This window comes from Megalops cyprinoides, chromosome 7 (assembly GCF_013368585.1).
Source record: "Megalops cyprinoides isolate fMegCyp1 chromosome 7, fMegCyp1.pri, whole genome shotgun sequence".
Taxonomy (NCBI): Eukaryota; Metazoa; Chordata; class Actinopteri; order Elopiformes; family Megalopidae; genus Megalops; species Megalops cyprinoides.
In genome coordinates this window covers 3,964,854-3,990,803 of record NC_050589.1, presented here as the reverse complement: position 1 = coordinate 3,990,803, position 25,950 = coordinate 3,964,854, and the positions used below count along the sequence as shown (strand labels likewise).

At 44.2% G+C, this 25,950-nt stretch overlaps 2 protein-coding genes across 3 annotated transcripts; one reads left to right on the top strand and one right to left on the bottom strand.

Annotated features, from left to right (window-relative positions):
• Positions 1 to 424: 424 nt before the first annotated feature.
• On the top strand, positions 425 to 7,962 carry tprg1l (tumor protein p63 regulated 1-like). Its single transcript, XM_036534206.1, has 6 exons — positions 425 to 1,022; positions 1,929 to 2,020; positions 2,543 to 2,593; positions 2,974 to 3,099; positions 4,105 to 4,258; positions 4,413 to 7,962. Exons 1-6 carry the CDS (start codon positions 792 to 794, stop codon positions 4,605 to 4,607), a joined length of 849 nt encoding a protein of 282 aa, XP_036390099.1. The 5' UTR covers positions 425 to 791; the 3' UTR covers positions 4,608 to 7,962.
• A 1,407-nt stretch (positions 7,963 to 9,369) lies between these two features.
• Positions 9,370 to 25,353, bottom strand: wrap73 (WD repeat containing, antisense to TP73). Of its 2 annotated transcripts, XM_036532749.1 has the most exons (13): positions 25,248 to 25,353; positions 24,294 to 24,384; positions 23,807 to 23,959; positions 23,317 to 23,433; positions 15,669 to 15,741; positions 14,603 to 14,706; positions 13,771 to 13,857; positions 13,288 to 13,422; positions 13,047 to 13,124; positions 12,455 to 12,560; positions 11,202 to 11,327; positions 10,575 to 10,766; positions 9,370 to 9,961 (listed from the first exon to the last, which is right to left on the bottom strand). In XM_036532749.1, exons 2-13 carry the CDS (start codon positions 24,360 to 24,362, stop codon positions 9,852 to 9,854), a joined length of 1,350 nt encoding a protein of 449 aa, XP_036388642.1. In that variant the 5' UTR covers positions 24,363 to 24,384; positions 25,248 to 25,353; the 3' UTR covers positions 9,370 to 9,851. The 2 variants fall into 2 exon arrangements, with proteins under 2 accessions (XP_036388642.1, XP_036388641.1); XM_036532748.1 differs by lacking the exon at positions 25,248 to 25,353 and having other exon boundaries at positions 23,807 to 24,361.
• Positions 25,354 to 25,950: the final 597 nt, after the last annotated feature.

Genomic DNA, 25,950 nt, shown 5'->3' with positions numbered 1-25,950 from the left:
AGAAGATTGTAGAATAATATTGAAAAAACTGAAATTGCGGTTCTTTTTGATGCTTGTGATTATTGGAGATGTACTTTAGAGAAATTCCATTGAAAAAAAAAAGATCTCTGATTCTGATGTTAATTCTGTAGAATAGGAATGTATACCAAATGTAATCTTTCCAATGCTATGAAGAATTTATACATGAAATTGATATGCAATAAAAAAAACCTGTGTGCTTTTTAAATTGAGTCCTTTTTTGCCTTTGCTGCATTTGTTGTTTATGTGTGACATAACTTTGATGGGAGTTTGCACTTTTTACATAAATACGGAAGCTCCAACTACTAGCCAACAACACATTACGGAATTCGAATGTAGCAATATAGGGTGCCCTTGTTTACGTATCTTACACAGCTTCTGATTCGAGGTGTCCCAATATTTTTCAATTTTGAAACACCTTTTGATGACTTTGGTAGTTAGATACATACATATCTTGATCAGGAAGATTGAGAAGTGTATGCCACGAGATGTAGTCCTGATTACCTCAATCAAATGGACATGACGAAGCGCAGCATCGCGCAGGCAGCGGATGATGCGGCCGCTTTAATGATGATCTGAAGACCAAGGCGGACGTAAGGGTTCCTTCATTGCGAGTAGGAGTTCCTGGTTGGGTGTTGCAGCTTCGTGGTGGTCGAGGTTGAGGTCCGCTTGCTTTTAGTAAACAGAACCCTAGATTGCATTGTGCTGTGTGCGTAGGCATTTGGTTTCGTCCACACTTTGGTTCTGGAGGCCGGACAAGTTGTATCTGTAGAATGATGTTACAACTGAACGACACAGTCGAGCCCGAGAGCCCCGGAGCGGCTGTGCTGCACACGGCGGAGAGTGAGGACGGGGTGGAGGTGGCCTTCACGCCGCCGGGGGCCGGAGGAAGACAGGGGTACAGTGCATCTGTGGCATGCTGTTCCCCGCTGCAAACGCTGACGCCTTTTCATGTTCATAATCCAACAATGCAGGCGAAAGTGAAAGATTATTTCGTCTTTAGAGTGAGTATTTATGATTATTGTTTTTTTTTATTATTATTATTATCAATGTTATTAGTTGATGTATTAGCTTGTTAGCTTTATTATTAGCAAGGTAGCCAGATATCTCGCTGTGGATAGCGAGCTAGCTAACTAGCAACATTGGCAATCTACTGTTGTAAACTATATCTAGCTAGGCACCTAACTATCAAGGTATAGCTCCATCGTTAGAAATGTTTTTTAGACAACATAAGTTAGAGATGAATGTCATTTTGTTAGTTACTTAAACGACAGCTGCTGCAACATTAGCCAGCTAGGTTGCTAGCTAGTTAATTTACTATGACGTTGAAACTAATAGCAAGGTAGCTAGCAAGCTAGGATGCAACCTAATCTTTAGATTAGTAGAAAATCTTTGTAGATCTAGAAATTAGAGTCAGAATAGGAAGAATGATTAGAGAGCCATATGAGATTTTTTTTATATTTCGCTCATTTTGATTTTTTTTCATCCCGATTGTAAAATTCTGTTTTTCATGGAGCTTAATTTTAGCTGGCATTGCTACCTAGTGGATTTTGACATTTCTACCTAGAGACTTGTTAGAGAAAGTGTTGCTATTTGGCTACAATGCTTTGGTGTCTGGTGCAGTGCAAATCCGTTAATGCAGACGTGAAACAGTGGCAGGTTTGATATGTAAAGAGTAAAAATAGCGTTTTCCACAACTGGCTCATTTTCGGAAATCCCAGCCACTAAACGGAACGGCAGGATTTTCGCAGCTGAGCTGCAACTGGATCTACATCTCCGATTATACCCCCCTGTATAGCTGTTGATTACGTATGAACTATAGTATTACATACACCGGTTCTCATAGGAGATAGGCTGAGTGGGGATAGGTGTTGTTGATGCTGATGGTGATGACTAACATGCTCTCTCAGCCAGGAACGATCGAACAGGCCGTGAATGACATCAGAACAGTGGCCCTGCCGTCGGAGGATGGAGAGGTGCTCAGCGTGTGGCTTTTGGCCGAGTGAGTGAAACATTTAACTTGCATTTACTTGACGCTAAATTCACACCAACAACAGCTCCATCGCCAAGCCTGTGTTGATGGCTAAGTGAACTTCAGCTGGCAAAATACAGCAGGTTGGCATGTGCCAGCTCTTGCTACCATATAGTTATCCCATGGTTTGTCAGTAATGTGACCTCTGAGAAACTGCAAACAAATGCTTGAGTCAAATAATGTCTCCCAATCAAGTGAACTCCAGCATTTAAGATTTTTGAGAGTTGTACCTCGACCCAACAGTAGGGGGTGCCATAATCAGAGAACTAGTCTGATTGGAGCTTTAGGGGGAATGGGAAGTGGTAACGATAAAGCTGCAGAGTAGAGTCTAGCAGTGTGTCAATAAAATCCGCCAACGGTGCCCTTCACAGGTGCTCATGCCCGCAAAAGTGATATTCAAGCTGATTTCCATTTTCTCAGGAAAAAAAAATGCAGCATAAAGGCATTGAGAATGGTAAACGTGGTAATGCGGTTCCTCCTTGTCTTTCACAGAATTGATCACTGGAACAATGAGAAAGAGCGGCTGGTGCTCATCACTGACAGGTGAGGTGGAGAACACCTGTTCTGCAGATGAGTTTGGACTGCAGAGAGAGGGTTATGATCAAGGATTATTTCACCATGATTTCATCTTTACTCTTCTGGTACAGAGATGAGTAGTTACATTATATTACATTATTGGCATTTAGCAGATGCTCTTATCCAGAGTGAGTTACGTCAGTTTGTCTGTTACAGCTGTTTTTACAGTTACAGGATATTTACTGAAGGGGTTGTAGGTTTAGTACCTTGTTCAAGGGTACAGCAGCAGTGTCCCCATGTGGAATTGAACCAGCAACCTTTCAGTTACGAGTCCTGCTCCTTAACCACTATATGCTACACTGCTGCCCAGTTACATTGCTGTCAGCCCTGATGCTTTTCCCCAACAGGTCCCTGCTGGTGTGCAAGTATGACTTCATCAATCTGCAGTGCCAGCAGGTTATTCGAATCTCCCTCAACGCAGTGGACACCATCTCCATCGGAGAGTTTGAGTTCCCTCCCAAATCTCTCAACAAGTGAGCAGCACAAGCCGTACCTACAGGTCCACCCCTGCAGCACACCACCAGGCCCCCACTCTTAGAAAATCTGGTTTTATTTCAGTGGAAACTTCTAGGACTTCACTTGCTCAGAAGACCCTGGCCATTAGAGGTTATAGGTTCTAGAGATCCCAGTGAATGGGGAAAGTTGACAATACTGCAGAGTACAAAGGAGAATTTGTTACAGACACTCCAGTGACATTTTCAGCGTGATGAACTACGTAGTGATGCCACAAATGTGGTTAATATGACATCTGTGAAGTAAGGGAATAGACGGCTGCGATATGTAAGGTGAATGTGAGAACGTGGGGGCTGGCTTTGCACTCTGCAGGCTGGGTACGGACCGATGTTGGGAACTGGGAGTGCTACCTGGCATGCTAATTCAAAACCCGCAAATCGCTAATCCCCGAATGGCAAGCGATTCCTGTATTGTGCGTTGGTTTATTATTCTTTTAAGCTGTGAGAAGCTGTGGCTAATCTTAATTTGTGCAGACAGAGTGTAATTACCATTGTTTATGCACATGTCGCAAATTAAGGAAGTGCAGATCCGAGGACATTGTTGTGTAAAATCCCAAAGCTCTTTCATGCTCAGTTGAGCCGTGTATAAAGTAACCTACCTCTAGAACTAACTGTATCATGGCAGCACTAAAACACGAAACACAGGAAATGGGGCAATGGTTGTTACATTACATGACATTACTGTCGTTTAGCAAATACTCATATCCAGAGTGGCTTACATAGGTTACAATTTTACATGCTATCCATTTGTACCAGTAGATATTAATCAAGGTTATTCTGGGTTAAGTACCTTGCCCAAGGGTACAGCAGCAGTGCCCCAGTTGAACCAGCAACCTTCCGTTTACAAGCCCTGCTCTTTACCGTCATGCAACACTGCTGCCTGGGTTCTGCACAGGTTCTCTCTGTGTTGCAGTCAGTAGGGGACCCAGAGGTGATCCCTTCTTTCTGTGTGGTGTGTTTCTGCAGAAGGGAGGGTTACGGGATCCGGGTGCAGTGGGACAAATGCCCCCGCGCCTCCTTCATAAACCGCTGGAACCCCTGGAGCACGGACATGCCCTACGCCACCTTCACGGAACATCCAATGGCTCACGCTGATGAGAAGGTGGCCTCCCTCTGCCAGGCAAGTCAGACCCTGGCAGCATGTCGGGTGTTTCTTAAATATGATGAATCCTTGCAGCCTGACTTGTGTTTAATCACTGTTTGCCAAAATCCCCAACAACATAATCATCTCTCATAGCCAACCTTACATATTCGTGTTGTTGTATGCTCATCAGCTGGAGAATTTCAAGACGCAGCTGATCCAGGCGGTGAAGAAGGCACACAAGGAGTCCCCGCTGCCCGGGCGGGCCAACGGCGTGCTGCTGCTCGAGCGGCCTCTCCTGATCGAGACCTACCTGGGCATCATGTCCTTCATCAACAACGAGGCCAAGCTTGGCTACTCCATGACCAGAGGCAGAATCGGCTTCTAACGCACACGCCTTGCATCTCGCTTGGCCCCGCACACCCCAGCCACCCCCCACCCTCCCCACGCTGCGTCCGTCGACTGACTTTATTACTCGACAATGTGAGCTAACGCGTCCATGTGTTGTATCGTTGGTGGGGTGTCGCTTCCCCCTCCTCTCCACCCCCCTCTCCCCCCCACACCCCATGCAGCCAGTGCTAGGGAGTGCCCCCCCCGCCCCGTGGCTTTGTGATACTCCACAGCATGAGCCGGAAGTCCACAAGCAACATTGCAACCCCCCCCTCCCCCCCCCCGTCACCATGCAAGTGCCACACAGCTTGTTCAGTCAGTTACACCCACTGTACAAAATGCTTTATTCTAGAGCTCCTTTTATTTCTGTGGGCAGGTTCTTTTTGCTTTGGGGAAATGTTTGTAGTGTTGTGGGCGGACATGTGCGAACGTGTGTGCGTGTGTGTGTGAGCGTCATTTCTCGCCATTGCCTCCACACCTGTCGGGAATGATTGGAGCCGTTGTTTATCGCGGACAGATTGCTCTGTGTGGCGGTCCGATTGGCTCGGCTCACCGGTCCCTGTTTAGAAGCTGAAGTACAGACTGGTGAATGGCTCCGAAGTAGAGCTCCGCACTTCCCATGTGCTCAGCTATGAAAGAGAATCAGAAATTGATCCGTGTGGCTTGAATGGTCGGAGCATCCACTGATGCTGCAATCCGCAGTGCTGTAAACTCCCAAGTGAGGAGATATGAGGGCGTCACGATTTCCTTCAAATCATGTGCTGATCTCCTGGGCCCTGTCCCCGTGACTGTAGCTGACTGAGATTAGCAGGCTAGTGTTACACTAGTTAGAAAAGTTCTAAAACACACTGCAGTGTACGTAATATATTCAAATTGCAATGCCTTGTGGGGAGTGGAGCTGGAGACCATCTAATTTCCAGATTTTTACAAAGGAGGACAATAAGTAAAAACATTTTGCCGATGTTCAGTCATTTTACGCACAGCCTGGCATAGAGGCTGCCGATATTCAGATGTATTCATAAAAGGTTGCAGTCCTCTTCAGCATAGTTAAGCGCCAACGGTTTTGTTGTTCTTGATTGTCACCAGTTTTTAAGCACTTAAGATGCATTTGCTTTCTAGTCACGATATTGTCTCCTGCTACTGCCAGAAGTACACACACCTGCTTGCAAGCCTGCAGCTCTTTTCTGAAATTTTCTGTGTTGTGGGACCCCATAATTGTTCTGGATGAGACTTCGTTAGCAGTGCATTGAAGAGATGAGCAGGGGCCTGTAGCTGATCTTAAATTGGGCTCACAGAGGGAGATGATTCGGTGTCAGAGTGTTTTGCACTTAAATACACAGGAGTATTGTGGACAGCTTACAAGAACCAACGTCCCGATTATGTCCATTTTTAAAACTCGGATCAACACTGGCAGGCCAAACTGAACTCTGCAAGGTGAAGTGCTCGGTTTAAAGTAGTTTAGAACTTTTCTGATGCATTACATTGTGCTAAGAGTCAGCGATTGAATAATTTCTTTGAAGGATTCATTTGGCTCAACTTGCCTTGAAGGGGACAGCATGTCATTGGTAAAGAAAGATTGATTATGATGCGACATAAGCAAAGTTTCATCTAGTTAATGTTTGGACAGGTACAAAAACCGAGTTGTGTGTCATATGCAGAATTGGCTAAACTTTAAACTGCATGGATAGTGTGGTGTGACATCAGGGAAACAGTGATATGTGCAGTGTGTCTTTTTCTGTGCTGCCTGCTTCGATCCCCTATACTCTTGTTATCTTCCTGTAATGATCAGCAAGGAGGGGTCTAAGTTTGTCACTCAAGTTTTCCCCTGAGGGCACAGACCAGTGGCCAGTTCATGACTAAGGCCACAGCCATGGTCCATTAGTACATTTCCTGCGATTTGTATTTGAGGCAGTTTAGTTCGGATCTCAGCATCATGCTAACCACGGGGTCATTCCATGTTGTGCAACTTTCGGTACATTGCAGTAGGATACTCGCGTACAAAGCACAAGGTTTTAGGGTTGGCTGTTTTTTGTTTTTTTGTTTTTTCCTGCTGCCGCTTTTCAGATTGGCTCTGCAGATCTGAGGGCCACCCATCATCCTGGTTGACGTGGAGCTAAGTGTGGTCCTCTCCACTGTGAGTGCTCTGAGAGAGAGTCTATTTGAAGAGAGATATAGTTGCTGTGGCTGTGGTTTGAGTGGAAAGAGACACAATGGTGACAACAGTCACTGGCCAATAGCTGTGCAGTAAGACCATACTGACACCAGCTACAGAAAGACTTCCATTTTGTGCAGCCCAGTGGAAACACTTGTTTTGCTCTCTATTTCTGGTTAGGTTCTGAGCTCAGATTGTGAACAGAATGTAAAACAAAGCATTGTGCAATCTGTTATTGGACAACTGAGCGTTTATTACAAAACACAGAACAAGCCAGCACTGGAAAAGGTCAGTGTTGAGGAAGTGCTTGTTTTGATGTGAAATCACATAGTCATCTAAACCACATTTATTCAACTCGGCAAATCATTCCACTCAAACGTAATTCATGGTTCATGCTCAAATTCAATTTAAAACACTGCGGCTGCCATTAACTTGAGCCAGGGTAACTGGAGGGATGGACAGAGATTGAGAACCAACTACTGCTTAAAAAATTTAGCTTTTTTGTGCAATTCCCACGCTTTTAAGAAGAACTATGCACTGTGATGGTGTGCTACCAAAGTCTAGATGATAGCGATGTCACGATTATGAAGTGCCCCTTTGATTTTTTTCAGATATTTTGTTTCACTTCCTTTGAAGGTTATTTTTCCCATGCAGAGACTTTCTGGATGTTAATGTGCATGGTTGTTGCATGAGAAGTCTGCATGCTGTCTCCGGGTTTTTTTTTTTTTTGCCTGTCCTGAAAATAGCAATCTTTGTATGTAATTTCAAAAGGTAATTACAGAATTATTTAATATATTGCCAGTTGCTAGCTCATTTAAGTACAGCACTGCTGTTGTGGAGGTTTTTTTTTCCTGTGGATTTTAAAAGAAGTAAACTATAAATGATTTGTGCAGAGGTGCAGATATTCTATCCTGAATCTGATATAGGTTATGTAGGGTGGAAGAGGATTTTGTGCAGAACTGAAATGGTGGCAAGCTCCAGTTCTAGTTTGGTCAAGTATATCACTAGGAACTCAAGTATAAAATCAAGTTTGAATTATATATAATTGCATATTTATAATTATGGTGTTCCAGGGGTTGGATTTTTTGCTTCATTGCGCTGAATTGCTTGAAATGTTTTTTCCATCATTACTAGATACACATGCCAACTGTTGTTTTTGTATATGTAAAAGGTTTGCAATTTTAAAAAAAAAAAAAAAAGGTAAAAAAAATATGAAGAGGAAGTCAGCAATTTATACAATAGTGAGATGCTGCAGCTGGCTTACATGCCAAATTAATTCATCGTAATGATGTCATTTACGTTTAGCAGGGATGGGTTGTATTGTATGGAAACATGACCTGAAAGTAATGAGAATGGATTTGGTTAGGAACTCATCTGAGGCAGGCATTCAGCTGGCATTGAAGACAAGGGCTTGGATGATACTGAATGCCAAATAGGTTGTCTCGAACTAGCATCATAAGAGGTTAAACTGTATTGTTAAATTTCAAGTGTTTAAAATTAAACCAGTTCTTTAACATACAATGTTTAAAGTACATCCTTCACGTCAGGTGCAATTTACAAGGAAAATGCAGTGCTCGTTTTGTTGGAAGTGGTTGGCTGTGTTATCTCTTTGATAACTGACAGCCATGTCGAAATCCATTCGTACTGTGATGTAAAGGAATCCTTATCTCAATCTTAAAGTTATGGAGCTAAAGAGGAAAACATTTTGAACTGAGATTGTCAGTTGAAAATGATTAAATAATTTCAAACAATTAGCCGGTTATGTGATTTTTTTTAATATAGTCAGCCAGTGTGTGGCTTATTGCAGGTAATTTTGAAACAAGGATTCAGCTTGGTCATTTACCTTCTGGTTGAGGCATTGTTTTAAAAAGCTAAATATCACCTTTTACAATAAATATTAGACAGGTCAGATGTCAGACTACAGACAATAGTTAATATGGGTACTGTTGGCATCATGCTTACCTGGATGACAGCAGATTGGCCAAACAGCCAAGTGAGAGTGGAGCATGGTGGCATTATTTATGAATGACTCCACTTTTCCAAAAGGCTCGTGCAAGAGACCAAGATGTTTATTGCCCTGTAATGGTATCTGTGAAAGTCTGCAGTGCATCACGGCACATTTCAAATGGATAAAATTTGTGGAAAACTGTGTAGTCTTAGATTTGATTCACAATGAAAAAACAGGAAGAGACAGCCATGCAGTGGTTTATAAAATATCAATAAAGTCACACATTTGCCCACCTTACCATGAGAAACGTCTGGAAAAAAAACATGCCAAGATTAGAAAGCGAACAAAGTCCTGATCTAAACCTGAAAGTGAGCAGACTTAAAGTTGTCAAAGTGCATCTTCAATGACAAATTGAAAGAAATTTATATGGGTTATTAAACATGTTTGTTTAGCTGGGCATCTGAGACAAGAACACACAACCACCCGAAGAAGACGAAAAAGACATGAAAATAGCAGATTTATGACAATCATGGTGTTGTTCACTTACTGGATCCCCTCCAAACCCAAAACGTTTACTCTGAAACACTACACTGAAATCAGACATCCAAAGCACATTCATAATCATAGCAAAATTTATTGAAAAAATACAGTAATGCCTCTTCTAGAAAAAATAGAACATATTTACATAGGACAACATATACCAGCATACTTCCAGTGATTGAAATGTCATCGCTGGCTGAGGTCAGCCGCTGGAGGGGCAAAAGTAAACACTCTGTCTGCACCTCACCCTCACCCTTCATGTGTGAAGAAGTGTTACACCAGGAATCCGTCCAATTCTGAACACTTCCAGGAGCAAAAACACCATATGCCTTTTAAAAGTATTAAATGGTCCCTTAATGAACGCACTGCCTCGCCGTTCAAAACGCAAACTTCGGGAGAGCGCAGATTAAGTGGCCGTGGGCTACGCGATACTTCTAAAATGTCTGGGTGAGCCGTGGTTCAGTGGGAGCGGCTGCATTACCGGTGCATTACAGCGGGAGTTGCGGGAGTCACCCAGAGCACGGTCCCCAGGGGAAATGGAGGATGGTGCCCCGTCTCTGGAGTGCTGATCTCAGGCTGTGGCTCAGCACTCCGGGCTCTGTTCATTTCTCTCCCTCCGTCTCCATGTAGCAGAGACACAGCCGCTCCTTGCCCAGCAGAATGAGGGAGTCTCCACTGCAGTGCCAGCTCACAGACAGCACCTGGAAGCTGCCTGTCGGGAGACAACGAGCAGGCAGGGGGTTGCAGTCAGACACAGAGCTGGAACAGGCTCACATCTCTCACTGTGTTAGTGTGTCAGGGCTCGATTAGTCAGGGCTTTCCTGCAAGGGTGCAACCACACCGTCAGCTGGTCTCCCCCTACAAGGCCCTGAAGCCAAACAACCCACAGAGGGCAGGGTTCCCACACAAATCACATTTAGGTTTTCCACCATTTTTCAATAACTCGGGGATGAATATGACATTTCCTTCTACTGTTTCTGTAGTTACACTAGTAACATTTTACACAGAATTTGGCCCCTTAGAAGCACAGACACACACTTGCAGATGTCCTTGGCAAAAAATATCAGTTGACTTTTGGTAGTGGTGTTATTGAACAAATAATTGAGTTATACAATTTGTTAGCAATATCAGTACACACAGATTTAGAGACTACACACTGAATTAGCAAGAAGGATTAAGAATGAAACTACTTTTTTGAATTTTGGAGGTTTCTCTTGATCTCTCAGGATGGAAATACTTCCAAGGACCATGGGACCCCTGAAAGCATCCCCCCCACCTAAGGCATCTCTCTCCCCCCCCGCGGTGGGAGCGTGGAACGTCCTTACCTTCCGTGGGCACCTGCACAGACACGCAGCCGGCCGGGGACCACAGGTAGACCTTGGCGTTGCCGGTGCAGAGGGCGAGGCGGGGGCGCCGGGGGTCCCACTGGAAGGAGCGTACGGCCGCTACCTGCTCCAGCACGGCCAGCAGCCGCAGCTTCTGCACGTCCCAAACCCACACGCTGTTCGGCATGTTGTCTGCGGGGGGATTGGCACACAGTCAAAGAGCACAATCAGCTCTGCCCGCAGGCCTGCCAGCGTCGCTGCCCCCCAGCCAAACCGCGCTGGGAGAGCGCGCCCACGGGCTGCCCGGCGCCGCGTCAGGCTGGCGGGATGAGCAGGGCCTGCGCGGCAGAGGGGCGCCCCGCTGCTACGCTATTAAACTGTACAGAATCCCCTGATAAGCCCTGAGGCAGGAAGAGCTGCAGCCACACTGGTCAAGGATCATGATTTGAAAACTGGAAAGCGACCTTTCGCACAGTGAGTTCAGGTTTACCTGGATGCCTGCTGGCTTTTCTTTCCTCCATCACTCACATAATTATCATGAAATAATCTGCATGCGTGGCAACCCAGGGCAGGTTTATAACCCTGAAATATCTGAAACGCCCCCATGGCTTTGGACGGGATGCTTACCGTTCTTCGTTGCCAGGTAACGGTTATCGGGGCTAAAAGCCATGGAAGAGATTCCCATTTTAGGATTAGCTCGGTCAGGGTCAGGCTTTACCACAGGAACCTGGACAGGAAGCTCACAGATCTCATCTAGAAAAAGTCAGACAGGTTTACTTCTACCAGTGTGTTATAAAAGTACATGCACACAATAAACAAATAATTTCTCACTGATAGAATAAATTAAATAAAATCGAGCATTAAAAAACTACAAAAAAATGAATGAGTTTTATTCATAGTTTGTATTTTTCCTTCAGGCAACATCCTAAGTTTGCATCAGGAGTCTGCGGTGGTCTGTCCATCCCCCACGGTATTGAGATGTCACACACAGAGGAGTGTCACCATGGACACAGCCAATCCTAAGGCTGTTTTATGCTGTGTACTCTCTCATGCGACCCAACTGTGCGGGCGTGAAGTAAATGGAGGTGCTGAGCTGCAGTATTAGAGCAGTAATGTGCTTTCCTGTTAGCCTGGTGACCTGTAGCATGAGCCAGACTGCCAATGCAGGAGCCACTGCTGTATTCCCCGATAAGCCCCTGGAGCTCACAGCACTGAACAGAAGCACATCAGCAAGCCAATGGTGGCCGAGACACACATTCCACCTTCCACAGACTGCTAACACAGACTGCAGTAAAAACAGTGATTCACGCACAACTTGTCACAACTTCTGTTTTAAGAAGTGTGATTTTTAGTTGTGTCCAGTGATAACTACTTTGATGATATTTTAAGTCAAGCTGATTTTACGGTATATGTGTTCCTTTAACAGAGGCCCCCTGAAGCTCCAAGGCACCTGCTTATCCAGGTATTAACCCATTACACAGGACACCTGATCTGCTGCCATGCTTTCACTCAGTAACCCACATTGCAGATAACACAATGCACAGTATATTCTAACATACTGTAATACTGATCAGAGAACACACTGAAGGTGGGCAGTGTAGTGTAGTGGTGTAATGTAAGGAGCAATGCTCGTAACCACAAGGTTTCTGGTTTGATTCCCTGTATGTTACCCATCTATATAAATGGGTAACATGTAAAAACTAACTTATGTATGTCACTCTGGATAAGAGAATCAGCTAAATGACAAAAATGTAATGAGTTCTGTGGCAGGCAGCAAGCTTTAAAAGCAATGGACACCTACTGTGGTACTGCTATGTGAATGCGTTTGTTTTCTTAAAAGGAACTCCCAGCCCCCTGTTAGGGAACCCCAGTGCACTCACATCTGCTCTGGGTGCTGAAGAGGGCGCTTCCCATAGTTAACTGCTGATGGATGGACAGCTCTTCGCTGCCCAACGCTGCCCGCATTTCCACCTCCTTGTAAACCACCTTATCATGGACAAGAGTCAACAGTGATGTACATTAAAGCCATGGGACTACAGCCAGTTAAGCATAAGAAAGTGGGGGGCAGAAACTCAATCTACAACTGAGTCACACTCTTTAAGTACAGTACATTTACTATGTTAACTGTGAGGTTGTTTATTTTATGATGTGCAGTTTGCCACTCCTTCCACAATGATGGAATAAGCTAACAATAATCACTTTTGATCAGAATGTCAAATTGTCTCCTGCTGTTGTTTTCCAGTTAGCAGATGAATCATTTAAATGTATTATTGCTGCTATTTCAACGTGGACATGGCTGCTATGCACAGCCCAACACATGCAAGGTTAAAATCAGTAGAAAAAACATGTTACATATGGTTAAGCAGTATTAAGTTGCACACCGGCAAAGTCTGTTGCAAGGATATATCAGACATCTGTTCATTGGCTCCAGCACATTATAAACAGCAGGAGAGTGCGGTCGTGACTACATACTGCTTTTGAGTTGGTGATGGTCGCGGGATGCTCAAATTCAGTGATCTGCTTCCACGTTATATGGTTCAGAATCCGCACCTGTACCAGGTAAGATGGTGATGTCAGAGGCACGTCAGAGCACAGGAAATGTCAGCAGAGAGGACAGGGTTGGTGGCAGGTGGCAGGTGGCAGTGACGGGTAAAACAGCACTAACGCAGTGAGAGCTGCTCGGGCATCGTCAGTGCTAATAAAGCAGAGGTACCTTCTCATCGTAGCTGCCAATGGCCAGGAACTGGCTGCTGGGACTCCAGGCGACGGACTTGATGCCTAGTGACCACTCATATGCACTGTATGTGGAGAGCAGGCGCCCGTCCAGGGAGTACATCAGCACCTTATACTGAAGAACACATACATACATACATACACGCACATATTTGAACACACAATAACACACAAGTTAAAGAAAAGCATTCATATCTAGGACACCTAGAAGCTAACAACCTGTGTTTCCTTCTATTTGTTAGCAAACACCTAATACCCAATTAAGAGCCTAAAATATCCAATTACCCAACTGAGGACCTCATCTCATCTGATCACACTCATCTGTGCTTAGGGGTGCATATACAGTAACACCATTTCTTCCATATGGAAAGACTCTTGTGTAACACTGCAGAATTGCTACTGAAATTCTGTGGTCTCATGTGGTCTGCCTGGTGAAAGTGTCAATGCTGGGGCCATCTCTTACCTCCAGGCAGCTGTCCCACACAGCCAGCACGCAGCCATTGGGTGACCACTCCACCCCAGCAAGGTCCTGGGTCTCTGTCTCAAAATGCTGTAAGAGTGGACCAAGAGCAAGGTAATGAAATTATAGTTATGTTTTCATGTCCATACACGACCTTGTATCTTCAGCTAGTACAAAATATTTTTTTCATTCACACAGGGAACAAACAATCTTTAAATACACCCTCAAACGACTCAAATGGCTAAGAAAACACAGGTCCTGCAACCCAATTAAACTGAATAAATTGTACAGCAGGACTACCTTAAAACAGTCACCGACGCGCTGTAACTGAGGAGTGCTTGCACCTAAAGTATCTGGCTTTAGTACCGTGCGATACTTCATATATCAGCTCAGAAATTGATCCTAGATCTATGAAAATGTAATGTGAGAAGAAAAAAAAAAGTACAAATTTTCTGATTCTGTACAGGGACTGCTTCTGTCTAATGTCAAAATACAGCTTGAGATTGCATTCCTTATTGTAAAATAAGCATTGTTATAATAAAGCATTTATGTACCTAGATGGTTGAAGAAAACACAGCTAAATGCAGATGTATGCATTTCAATGAATGACATATGAGGCTGTGACAATTGTTGATCAAATAACAGCCAGCAAGATCACTTCATCACCGCGCTTTTAAATACGCACGTATTTTATACTCTGCTTGTGACTTTGTCTAGCGGTTTTTCTTGGCTGAATTTCTGCCAACACCTCTCATCAGGAGCAGCTGTCTGTGCACAGTGTTCTTAACAGTGAACCCAGTATGGCGTGGGTTCGGTGCCCTTGCCTCTGACTCACCCTCAGCAGCTGCCAGTCGTCACAGACGAACAGGCTGATGTAGTCTTTACAGTCGCGGCGCTCTGCCAGGGCCATGTAGCGCCCGTCGCGGCTGAAATCCAGCCCTGAGAGCCGAAGACAAATTACAGTGAAACATCCCGTTCATCCGCAGACCGGCTAAAGCAATCTGCGTTCTCCAAGAAGGCATTCTCCCTTACATTACATTTGCTTAGCACACGCGCTTATCCACAGCGAATTACATAGCTTACATTTTATTACATGTTGTCTATGCGTTTACACAGCTGGATATTTAACTCACAACTACACCACACTGCTGCCCCCTTCACCAGCATGTCTGAGAAATATTTCATACTATTTTTTGCAAAATTAACACTTATTTATGTGCTAACCAGATGCACATATACATGTGTATAGCTGGACATTTGCTAATTTATATTTAATTTTATAATTCAAGTATCTCTGTCAGGAGTACAACAGCAGTACGCCTTTTAGGATTTGAACCTGCAACCTTCTGGTTACAAAGACAGGCTCCTAACTCCTCCCCCACATTGCTGCCATATACTATACAATGCTTACAGTCATCAAAAGAGCCTCAACAGCTGTTTTCAGTAGAATGTTTAGTAAAATAGATCAGATACTTGATATTAAGTAGCAGCTGGGCCTTGAATGTAAAGGTCAGAGAATTAGTTTACCTACGTGTAAATGTTTTTTTGCGTGGTTATTTTTGTGATCGGGACAAATGAGGCCTCTGTCCCACAAAGGCAGCAGTCCCTTGACTACTCGGGGTGGCTGGTCCCCAGTAACTTTCCTGGATGTTGACAGATATGCTTTATAAGCATGCACAATTTACTGCTGAGAGCCGCAGCTGTCAGCAGATGCAAATGCCTGGACGGTAACACGGGTCCAGCCCTAAGGTTACAGGGCTCAGACGGGAGTCACATGTGGAAAGGCTGATTCTGCCCTGTCCCCATATCTCCCCTGGCCCCCGCCCCTCCGACACACACACACACACACACACACACACACACACACACACACACACACACACACACATAGGAATACTCACCCTTCTGACAAGCTTTAGGGTACTTGATGTAAGACACTGACTTGGTGCACAGGGACCAGACGGTGATTCTCAGCTGTCGGGGGAAAGACCCAGAGAGCAGAGTCATTCCTCTCTGTGGGCGAGAGGCACGTCCAGCACAAAGAACAAACTGAACTCTCAGCCAAAGACAAATTACGGTGAAATATCCCAGCCATTCACAAACCAGCTAAATCAAGCTGTGTTCTCATAGATGGCATTCTCCTTTAGTTTACATTACACTTAGCAGACACACTTACATAGCTTACATTGTGTTACATGTTGTCTATCTAATTATACAGCTGGATATTTACCTTACAATTACACCACTCTGCTGCCCCCTTCACTTGAATGTGATGGGGCATTTGCATATTTTTTCCCCCAATTCAATGCTATATGTGCTTAGCGAACACCCCTACAAGGCCACACTGCAAACTCCTCAGCACCTCCTGCCTCCAGACTGCCACACTGATGACCCCTGAATCCCACCGCCACATTCATAGCCTAATATAAATCATTTCAGGCAGCTGAAGACCAAGTCTCCTTGCTTGTCTTCCTTGGTCAAGGCATACCGGTTTCATTTAGTGAAGTGACTATGAAATACATATTTTTCTTCCTAATTAACATTGTGACGGTGGGTGTTCATCTCCCATATCTGAGGATAAGTCGTCAATAGCGGAGTTGCAATAGTGGCGAAAAAGTTTTCCCTGTAGAATCTCAGTCACAGAACACAGCTGGGATCCCGCTGAAATCTGCATGTCAATTTAAATGCATTTAAAAGGTTATAATCAAGTAACCTTCAGCAGACCGTATTTCCCCTTCCTGAAGGGAGCCCTCTTGCAGGATTAAAGCTCATAGGTACAAGCTGATCCCTGAACCCTGGGACCATGACATAACAGCAGCCTATTAATAAGCTCTCAATCAACCAGCCGCTAATGAGGGCAGCAAGAGCGTCTGTGGTCCCCTGCTCATCCGTCAGTCCAGAGCTAATCTTTCAGCCAGCTCTCTGACCCACATAGTGTGACAGAAAACTGAACTGAGAGAACCGGTACGTCAAGCCCTGAAAGCCTGAAACAAAATCTGGGAACGTCCGCGCAACCAATAAGAGGATCTGTGGCTTAGCACACTTGCAGGATCAATCATTGGCCATAGACCGCAGAGTGCCATCTGGAGGCATCAACACTCATCGCCAGCAGACTAGCCACTGATGGAGAATGAGACCACCACTTCACTCTTCATACTGTCAAAAGCAAACAAGAGACATTATGGCATTACTGCTCAGTCAGTTTAAATGAATAAATAATCCTAGCCTAATTCCATACGATAGTTAATACAGAGCTCATGAAGTTTTTTATCAGCCTAGAGAAGATTAAAAAAAGAACCTGATGTGTTATGTGGTCCTTTGATAAAAGACATACCAAGTACAAGTGCACCAGCTGCAAGACGAGGCATCCAGCCAAATGATGAGCATTCAGCTACAGAGGAACCAAAATAACAAGCCGTCTCTTGCCGTGTACAGAGGCCACGATTCCTCAGATGCTTCAAGGAACAGCGCTGGCAACAGGTCACTGGGACATTGCTCAATACAGAGGGTACAGTATGTGAAAAGAAACTCGGGGGTTTGATTTCAGAGTCCTCAGAAGTTCTTGCCAAGATGCCCTTGGCTCAAATATCTGTCTGTATTGTAAAATATGATCATTTTACCCATTTGTTGCATGGGCACTTATTAAAAGGCAAAAATATCCAAAGGGGCAGACTGTAAATTGACCTGACAGCATGTAAATGCACCGAATCCCCAAATAAGTTTGTATGCTTTAGACTTTCCCTAAATCCACCTGTTGAAGCATCCTAAAATTTATAGTGTACTTACAAATACTGGAAGGCATCAAAGAAATAGCTGGAATTATGAATCTGATGTTGAGCTTACTGATGATGCTGGGTTTATAGGCTGCAGTTGGCTTTCAACCACTCACGCAGTTTGCCTTCAGTACATTCATGATATGACTAGTAAGTCTGAATCCAATGGCAAGGTTTGAACATTACTGATCTGCTAATTCATGTCCCCTTTTTGTCACTGGATCAGAAATTTCACAACCCTTGTTGTTTTTTAAACTTGATTGCATGTTTGGTCCATAAAATCATTTTCTCTGAGTGTTGACATTGAAACGTGGCTCTTTTTTTTTTTTTTTTTTTTAACCTGGGTCTCTACCTAATTCGTGTCGCAATATTTTTGGGGGCTTGGTATTTTTTTACCAGCATGACTGACAAAGCTTTGGCTTCATTAATTACTAAGGATGCTGAGTTTAAGATCAATCTCATTCTCCATCCCTGGCATTACATTGTCCAGCTGCAGAAAAGCTTAATTCATTTTCCTATCTCTATGATAACGACACATCACTGCTACTAAATGTACACTTTTGAATGAAAAAATTATTTGCATTACAATAAAGCACATTTCAAGGATCTCAAAGCAAATTAACAAAGTAAATCACTTCTACTATCAGATACCAACTTCATACATATACCAGCACCTGCCAGCAAAAGCTACAGCCCACATGTTACAGCCATGCTACTCTACATGGTATACAATAACACACCACCATACAGTACCAGTCAAAAGTTTGGACACAACTTTTATTCTTTATTTTTACTATTTTCCACATTTTAGGATAATATTAAAGATATCAAAATTATGAAATAATACAAATAGAATTATGCAGTGATCATCAAAGTGTTGAACAAATCAAAACAATCTTATATTTTGTATTCTTCACAGTAGTCAAAAAATATTTTTAAAAAAAAATCATTTTTTGGAAAGAAATTCATATTTAGGCATCAGCTTCACTATTTATATTTGTCTAGGAAAACAAATCTCAAGCATTTAAGCATATGTCTTTAGGTCAAAATTTCTTTGAATTCATGTTTCCCATTATCTTAATCAGGTGTGTCTAAACGTTTGACTGGTGCTGTACAGCAGCATGTGACATACAGCTGAAACACTGAAGTCCTGCTGTTCTACATGATATACAATAACACATCAACACAGAAGCATTTTTTTTCTTTTCTTGTTACGGTTATATTTTTGGACACAACACTGTAAATAACCTGAGACATTGTATGCTGTACAAAATGACTTTGTGCAGTAGCTCAGACATGGAGAAGTGTTAAGTGCAAGCCCGTCATATTTTCATTTACTGCCCAGTAAGCCAATATAACGTGCGTGCATAAGCCGGTCCCCACCCTGTCTTAGCGGGCGGTGAATATGAACGCTGTGAAATGCTGAACTAAACTGGTCTTGTCCTCCAGCCAAGAGCACTCCATGGCTTTGTTACAAGACGTAGGGACTTAGTGTACTGGCAGTGTCTGGAAGTCTGGAAGTGTGAACTGTAATCGAGCCTCCGAGCCACTGTGCGGCCTTGGTGGGGTCTGCGAACACCGGAGCAGTTTACCACGCGTGGCGCACAGCGTTCGGATGCACTACCTGCTATTACGAGCTGCTTCCTTAAATCATAACCCTGCGGCTGTCAATTGGGCACTAATTCTAAAGTGAGTGACAGCCTGAAAGGTGGAGTGAGGTGGGTGGGTGAGGGTGACGCTGGAGCGACCGTTGCAGCGTTAGCTGCTGTTCAGCTACCATGGCAACATCCCTGCCCCGACTGTCCTACTTCTCTAATAAGACGGTGTCACACTCTTCTTCGCCGCAAAGTCAGGGAGTTCAGACAGATACCCGATTCCTGCGGACGGCCAGCTTCCCGAGCCGTCTGTCCACACCCCTCGAGGTACTGAGCCGGGCCGCCCAGCTGTGCCCCTGCCGTCAGGCCCGCGCAGCAACACCGTCTCGGAGCTCTCACACCGCGGGGCTCTATGGAAACCGAGTCAATAAAGCTCAAACACATCCGAGGCCGGGCCTCACCCACATCCCACACAGACACAGTTCAGCGGGGTGAGAGTCCCAGACTCCGTGTAACCCAAAACTGCGAATGACCAGGGCAAAGAAAATAGGTGAGAAATGCTTCCCCCCACGCAGCCCGGCATCCTGGCTGGCACTCGGACTGGTAAACCTACACCTTCGACACCGCTCGGAGCCAAGAGGAGCTGACGCGTGTCACCAGGAGGGAGGATGGAGAGCCTGCTCAGGACCCCCACAGCTGTTGTTTATTGATGTAAGAAATGAAGACACTGCATTGAGACCATAGCCGTTTCTGCTGCTAAATATCTGCTTCTGCTTCATGCATCAAAAACTCAAAGAAAACATATGAACATATTAGGCTCTGGCCAATACTTAAGCTATAGCATCTCGGGTTCAGGACAGGTTGGCCATCATTGATAGTATTGTATTTACTGTACATACCCACCAAAACATGAACTTCCACAATAGAATGGTCTGGTCTATCGCTGTGGAGCTAAATAAACATGGACAGTTAACACCCAAAGCCATTCAAATCTAACAAACAAAAAAATTCAACCATCTTCTCATATGGCAGCCTTTTGTGCATGTGAAATGGGATGACACCATAACGAATCTTTACATAGATCTGTCTGTCAACAAAGGATTATGCTGTGTGCATACCGTATCACTAAATAATTTCAAACCAATATAGCCCCCAATTCTCCTGTTACGGGCTATAACTCTCCTCAGTATGGTGGACCAAGCACCAGCAGGGGGTGATGGATCATCCACATCAACATTAAACTAAAAGCTGCTTGCATCCGCAGGTTTTTTTTTTTTGATAGCCTACTGGACATAGCCAAAATGCTATGCATTAGCAAGAGTCCAGCACCATTGGCCACGTTCCAACCTGAACCAAAGCAACAATGTAAAACCATTAGAGGGATATCAGTGCTCCCTGATGCCCTTGAATTAAATATCTTCCAGTGTATAATATCACCACTCAGGTAGTAAGTGGATTAACTCTCTAAGACATGAGGCTGTATTTGCGGAGTGTTAGGCCCGCTTATAACTGTGACAAACTCAGCCACATCTGGCACTGTTCCAGCAGATGTGGCGCTGTGATTGAACTCGTACGTCTTCTTATGTTTTAAAATTCATGGTTTCAGACACACACCGGTGGACAGTATATTAATGGTTGAATTATGAAGCATACCACAAAAGAAACATTTAAAACACTTTGGTAGGAAGCTCCCTAATGCAGCAGGTCATTTTCAGTGAAAATGTGCATAGCTGTTGAAATAAATGTGTTTACCCATCACCTTCTGCAGATCAAAATACAAATACAGATCAAATCTGACACTATAAGTTCTTTACAGCTCATTCCCCTACCTGCACTAGGTTTTGTCTCCCTGACATTCCACTATCAGTCACATTCCAGTATAGTCAGTGGTGTCCCCACACACCTTTTTCGCTTCTGCACAATCACTTGCAGATTTGTACCCTACAACAGATGGAACCTAGCTCATAGAGCAAACCAAGGCCCTGCCATAAAATCGCACATGCTAGGCGATTCTACTACGACACAATGCGACAATAATGACCTGTCACTTATCACCCAGCAAACTTTGCTTGGAGGACCCTTTAAACAGGAGTTGAGGTTTCTGAGAATAAAGTATCTGCAAATACTTACTGTTCACTGAGGTGAAGGCACTAGCCATAATAAATGTGAACGCACTGCCTTAATGCACACACTTTGGGCTGTTTACATCGTCTTTTCACAACTGGACCCTCTAAAAATGAAGAGAATGGTCTCCATCCCATTATCAAGAGGTGTCAAATTCAAAACTCTGTCGGGAAACCTGAGCTGTGCACTTAATTCCCTGTGCCCCGTCGATCATCCTGAATGTAGAACATACAATAACTCACTCTGGGTGCAAGCAAGGAGCTGGGGTCAACCCCACAATTAATACCAGGGTCCTTACCCAAACAGCCCTATAGGCCAGAGAACTCTGCACCAACCTATACTCCCACGAGTGAATATATCTGCAGTGATTATTTTAAATGCACATTCCCATTCAGCATGGTCAGCTGTGAGCGGATATGTTGTGTTGGACTCTCCCCGTGGTTAATGGATACAGTGTACTTGGGGGAAGAAAAGAAAACACATCCTCAGTATTAACCCCGGCAGCTGTCCCTAAACAAGTTAATTTAGCATCCTGTTTACGGCTGTCGTGAAACTGAACCCAGACACAGACACCAGCCTGGCAGGACCTTAATGAAATAATGGGAGGGTCAAGGTGAGGTCACAAAACTGTCACTCAGGCATCACCCCTGACCACCTCTTGTAAACTTGTCACCCAACCAGATGGCAAAATGGGACTTTTTTTCAGATAATTGCAGAGATGCAAATACCGCTTCTAATTTTACAACTGCTATTACTATGGTAACAAAAAACGCACCAGGCATTCTTAATATTGCCTAGATTATCACACAAAGTGGACGCTGTCAAATTTCATGCTCTCAGTAACAGCAATCTTTTTATGAATGATAACTTCCTGGCCCTGGCCAATATCACTCATCATCTGTCTCTGAGCTCAATACCATCAGCTTGGTGGTGTCACCTAATTACAAGAGGGCAGACAAATACTGTTCTTATTTTTCAAGACGGGACATTTTTCATCCTGAGAGGAATGTCCCGCTCTGCCCCTGCCGACCCTCCCCTTCCTCATACCCAGACACAGTTGTGCTCGGCCTCAGCACCTGTTAGTGATTCTTGGAGTCATGTTCAGGCGACAGGCGACTCCTACCATGGCACCGCGCCTGAGAGTAATCCAGGCGGCCAGGCCGAGGGGGAACCGCACGCCCTCTCATAACACAGCACAAATACATACACAGCACGCTCATAACACAGCACAAATACACACACAGCACGCCAGACGATTGCCCTTTTCCAGGACAGAATGCAGGCGTGCGTGGGAGCATGGCACACCCTCTGCAGGTGACACGTAAGCATGTGTGAGATCAAAAATCCCATCACCAGAATTAGTAGATAATACTGAACACCACCATCATTATTTTATCTTGTACAAATCTAATAGTACTGTGTCCTCAAACAGACCGTGCTCTCAGCTGAGAACTGTCTCATTGTGGAACTGTACACATCCTGTCCCCGTACTGTCGCTATACTTGCTGTATGCACTTTTGTAAGTTGCTCTGGATAAAAGCGTCTGCTAAATAAATAAATAAATGTAAATGTAAATGTATCTGAGTCAAACTGCAACATAAGGCAGACATCTTATGCCAAAGTACCTCCATTACATACATGGAAATATTACGTGGACAACTGGCAGGGATAGGATTAAACCACTGCAACATCTTTCACAATCAATCATCTTTGTTACTGTTACCAGGACATTTTGCAAAAACATAACTTTCTGTAGTAGGTTAAGAGGGTAGACAACACATCAGTGAGTAATTTCAATTATGAAAGACAACTGATAGTTTCCCTCTTAGTATACGTATTTTTTTTTTTTTTTTTAAAGAGATCAGTACTCTTCTATAAATAGGCTCATTTATGCTTTCCACTGAGCTGGCATGGATGCAGAAGTGTTCAGGTCAGGCAGTCAGGGGTTAAGGGAAGTTCTGCTGCGTGAACAGTCGTCCTGGCTATTTTCAGGTCCTTACTTACAGGCAGCAACAGTTGACACCGAGCAGACACTACTCCTCCGCGTTCACACTCACATGAAACTCTGTAGTGTTGAGTATGTGACGTCCGTCTGGACTCCAGCGCGAGCAGACTAGTCCCGCCGACCCCTCGTCGATCTTGCAGTGCCAGTCCGGCTGTTCCAGGGACCACACCTGAGGAGCGCCACCACAGACACGCTGACCTGACAGCACGGGAGACCCTTACGACACCGTCCCCCACCGGACACCCCACCCGCATCGGGCAACATGAAAGACTGGCGCTGGCTACCTCTGCAAAGGTGAGACAGGCTCTGCAATTCAAAACTTTACCTTCCAGCACCCTGGGTTTGAATCCAAGCTCTTCATCTCCAAAAAATCCTGAACTCTGTAGTCCACTCACTGTCATTTCAGTTATAATGTATCACCAATTACCAACATGCAGATTCTATTTGGCTCCCATTCAAAAGTCTGGCTGAATTTATTTCAAAGACCTACATTAACACAAAAAACACCTGTGAGAGCTACAGGCAGAGAGAAGGGCACCTACCTGCACAAGGCCCCTCTTGTACATGGCGCAGAGGATGAAGAGCGAGTCTGAAGACCACTCCATCTGCGCGATCTGATCCAGACAGGTGTACAGGTGTAGGATCTGCAGCGTGTTCACGTCTCGCACCACCAGCCGGTACTGCACGCAGGTGGCCTGTGATCGGAAAGAGGACAGAGGCCATACCGAAGTCCGCACCACACTGCTGTCCGTGACCGACCAACGTGTCTCCGTTTGGTCAGGTGTTCTCAGTTCTGAAATGCGTTTGCAACATATAACTATAAACGCGATCACGTCACAATCTCTAACCTGCCGCATGTAACGGGTGAAGTGGGTCGAGAGCATTTAGTGTACTCACACATGGAAATAAGAGGTGTAAATTTACTTTCATTGCATTCATACATTTGCTTTGATTTGTAACTTTCGTACACATCTTCGAAACACTTCAGAGCATAAAACGTACACCTAATGGATACACTGGATTTCCTACCAGATATTTTCCATCCGGTGAAACTCTGCAAAGTTGGTTTGAGTGTTTGAAGAGCTCCGAGAAATTCATATTCCGGGCTGGATCTGCTGTTCTGTTGTGGAAAGACAGACAGTGCCTTGAACTGCAAGCCAAGAAGAAACACCGAAGACACCGGCGAGCTATAATTTAACTGGCTGCTCGGTCTGGCTACTGTCTGGCTAGCTAGCCAACTAAACAGCCATTTACTCTGGCTACTAACTAGCTAGAGCTGCTAACTGCTAAACCTAGTTCGCAAAGCTAAACAACATCACGGCGGTTACTCCCCCTCTAGCTTGCCATCCTTCATAGACACCAGTATTAGTTACCTAGCTAGCTGAGACTGCTGTTTTCGTTTATCGAAAGGTGCTGTGGACACTGGCAGCTAATGAGATGATAACGTCAGTAACCGCAACATTATCCACACAGTTGCTGGTTGAAGACATGCTATGAAACCCAGTCTATACTGTTTCTATGCCAACAACGAAAACGTTGCTTGCTAGCTATCAGGTGGCTGGCTAGCTTTGCTAACGTTACGTGACTTGTTAGCAAAAGAAAGCCAGTTCACAACATCGTGGCAAATAGTTAGATATCCGCTTAGAGTGCTAGGAAGCTAACTAGCTTGTGTTAACATTAAGCTGCTTAGCTGTATACAAGGATAACTAACGCTACCCATCTACCACTCGTACATGTCTACCAGGCAAGCTACGTTACAGCAGTCCGCTATCTAGCTCACCGGTCGAGTATTCTGGCTATGAAACAGTAAATTAGCTCTAATAGCTAACAAGCTGGTGAACGGCTAAGTGGTACTCTATCACTGTAGCTAAAGTTAGCCAAACAAGTTAGCTAGCTAGCTAGTGCCATTGTAAATTGAAGATAGCTAGGTAGGTCTTTCATGTAGTGTTATCACAAATAACAATTTGACAATTGCATTATTACCTGTTTGTAAGTATCACGGGTTTTTTTGTCGGTAACGTTAACTTTCTAGTAACTTTTGTAGCTAACCTGCTGAGGCACTTTTCCTGTGTGCAGACTATAACTGATAACTCCGTTTTGTTGATAAGTAAACTGTAGGCGCATACTTTGTGTGGCACTGAACGCGTCCAATCAGGAAGGTTTATAGACGCCCATCAACCTCCTTGATCCAATCAGCATCCACACCGCGCAAAAACCTACAGCCACGACGTTAACAGCCGTGGAAGAATTTGGCTTGGCATCCTGGGAAATGTATTTCATAGCCTTTTAGGTCATTGACGATATTGCTTCCGATGATTATAGATTTTATACCATTCAAAACAGTTTTATTTTACTGTTTAAGGAATAATCTAACAATTACTTGTATATATTTAATCAGTTAGCAATACTGGATTAAGGCACTGTTCATATGTTATGAATAGGCCTGCATCTAAACCTAAGTATTACCATACAATTGTATAGCCTACAATTTATGAATCTTTTATGAATACTTTTGTAATTATAATGATAAATTTAGCATAAGATATTATTCCATATGACGACACATATTTCCTGTCTGTGTGTGTTTGTGGGTGTGTGTTTGAGTTGGGGGGGAGAGGGGGGTAATTTATTCGTCAAATGTAGGATTTATTATTATTTAACCTGTGGTAAGCATTAGCATTAGTGG

What these genes read in the sequence shown, in the direction of transcription:
- wrap73 (XM_036532748.1), bottom strand. Translation starts at nt 24,148, where the DNA reads ATGCTCTCGACCCACTTCACCCGTTACATGCGGCAGGTTAGAGATTGT. An exon ending in ACGACTGGCAGCTGCTGAGG is followed by an intron (nt 13,858 to 14,602) that starts GTGAGTCAGAGG and finishes CCACTCTTACAG; the next exon opens with CATTTTGAGACAGAGACCCA. An exon ending in TGTGCAGGTGCCCACGGAAG is followed by an intron (nt 9,962 to 10,574) that starts GTAAGGACGTTC and finishes GTCTCCCGACAG; the next exon opens with GCAGCTTCCAGGTGCTGTCT.
- tprg1l (XM_036534206.1), top strand. Translation starts at nt 792, where the DNA reads ATGATGTTACAACTGAACGACACAGTCGAGCCCGAGAGCCCCGGAGCG. An exon ending in AAGATTATTTCGTCTTTAGA is followed by an intron (nt 1,023 to 1,928) that starts GTGAGTATTTAT and finishes ATGCTCTCTCAG; the next exon opens with CCAGGAACGATCGAACAGGC. An exon ending in CTGGTGCTCATCACTGACAG is followed by an intron (nt 2,594 to 2,973) that starts GTGAGGTGGAGA and finishes TTTCCCCAACAG; the next exon opens with GTCCCTGCTGGTGTGCAAGT.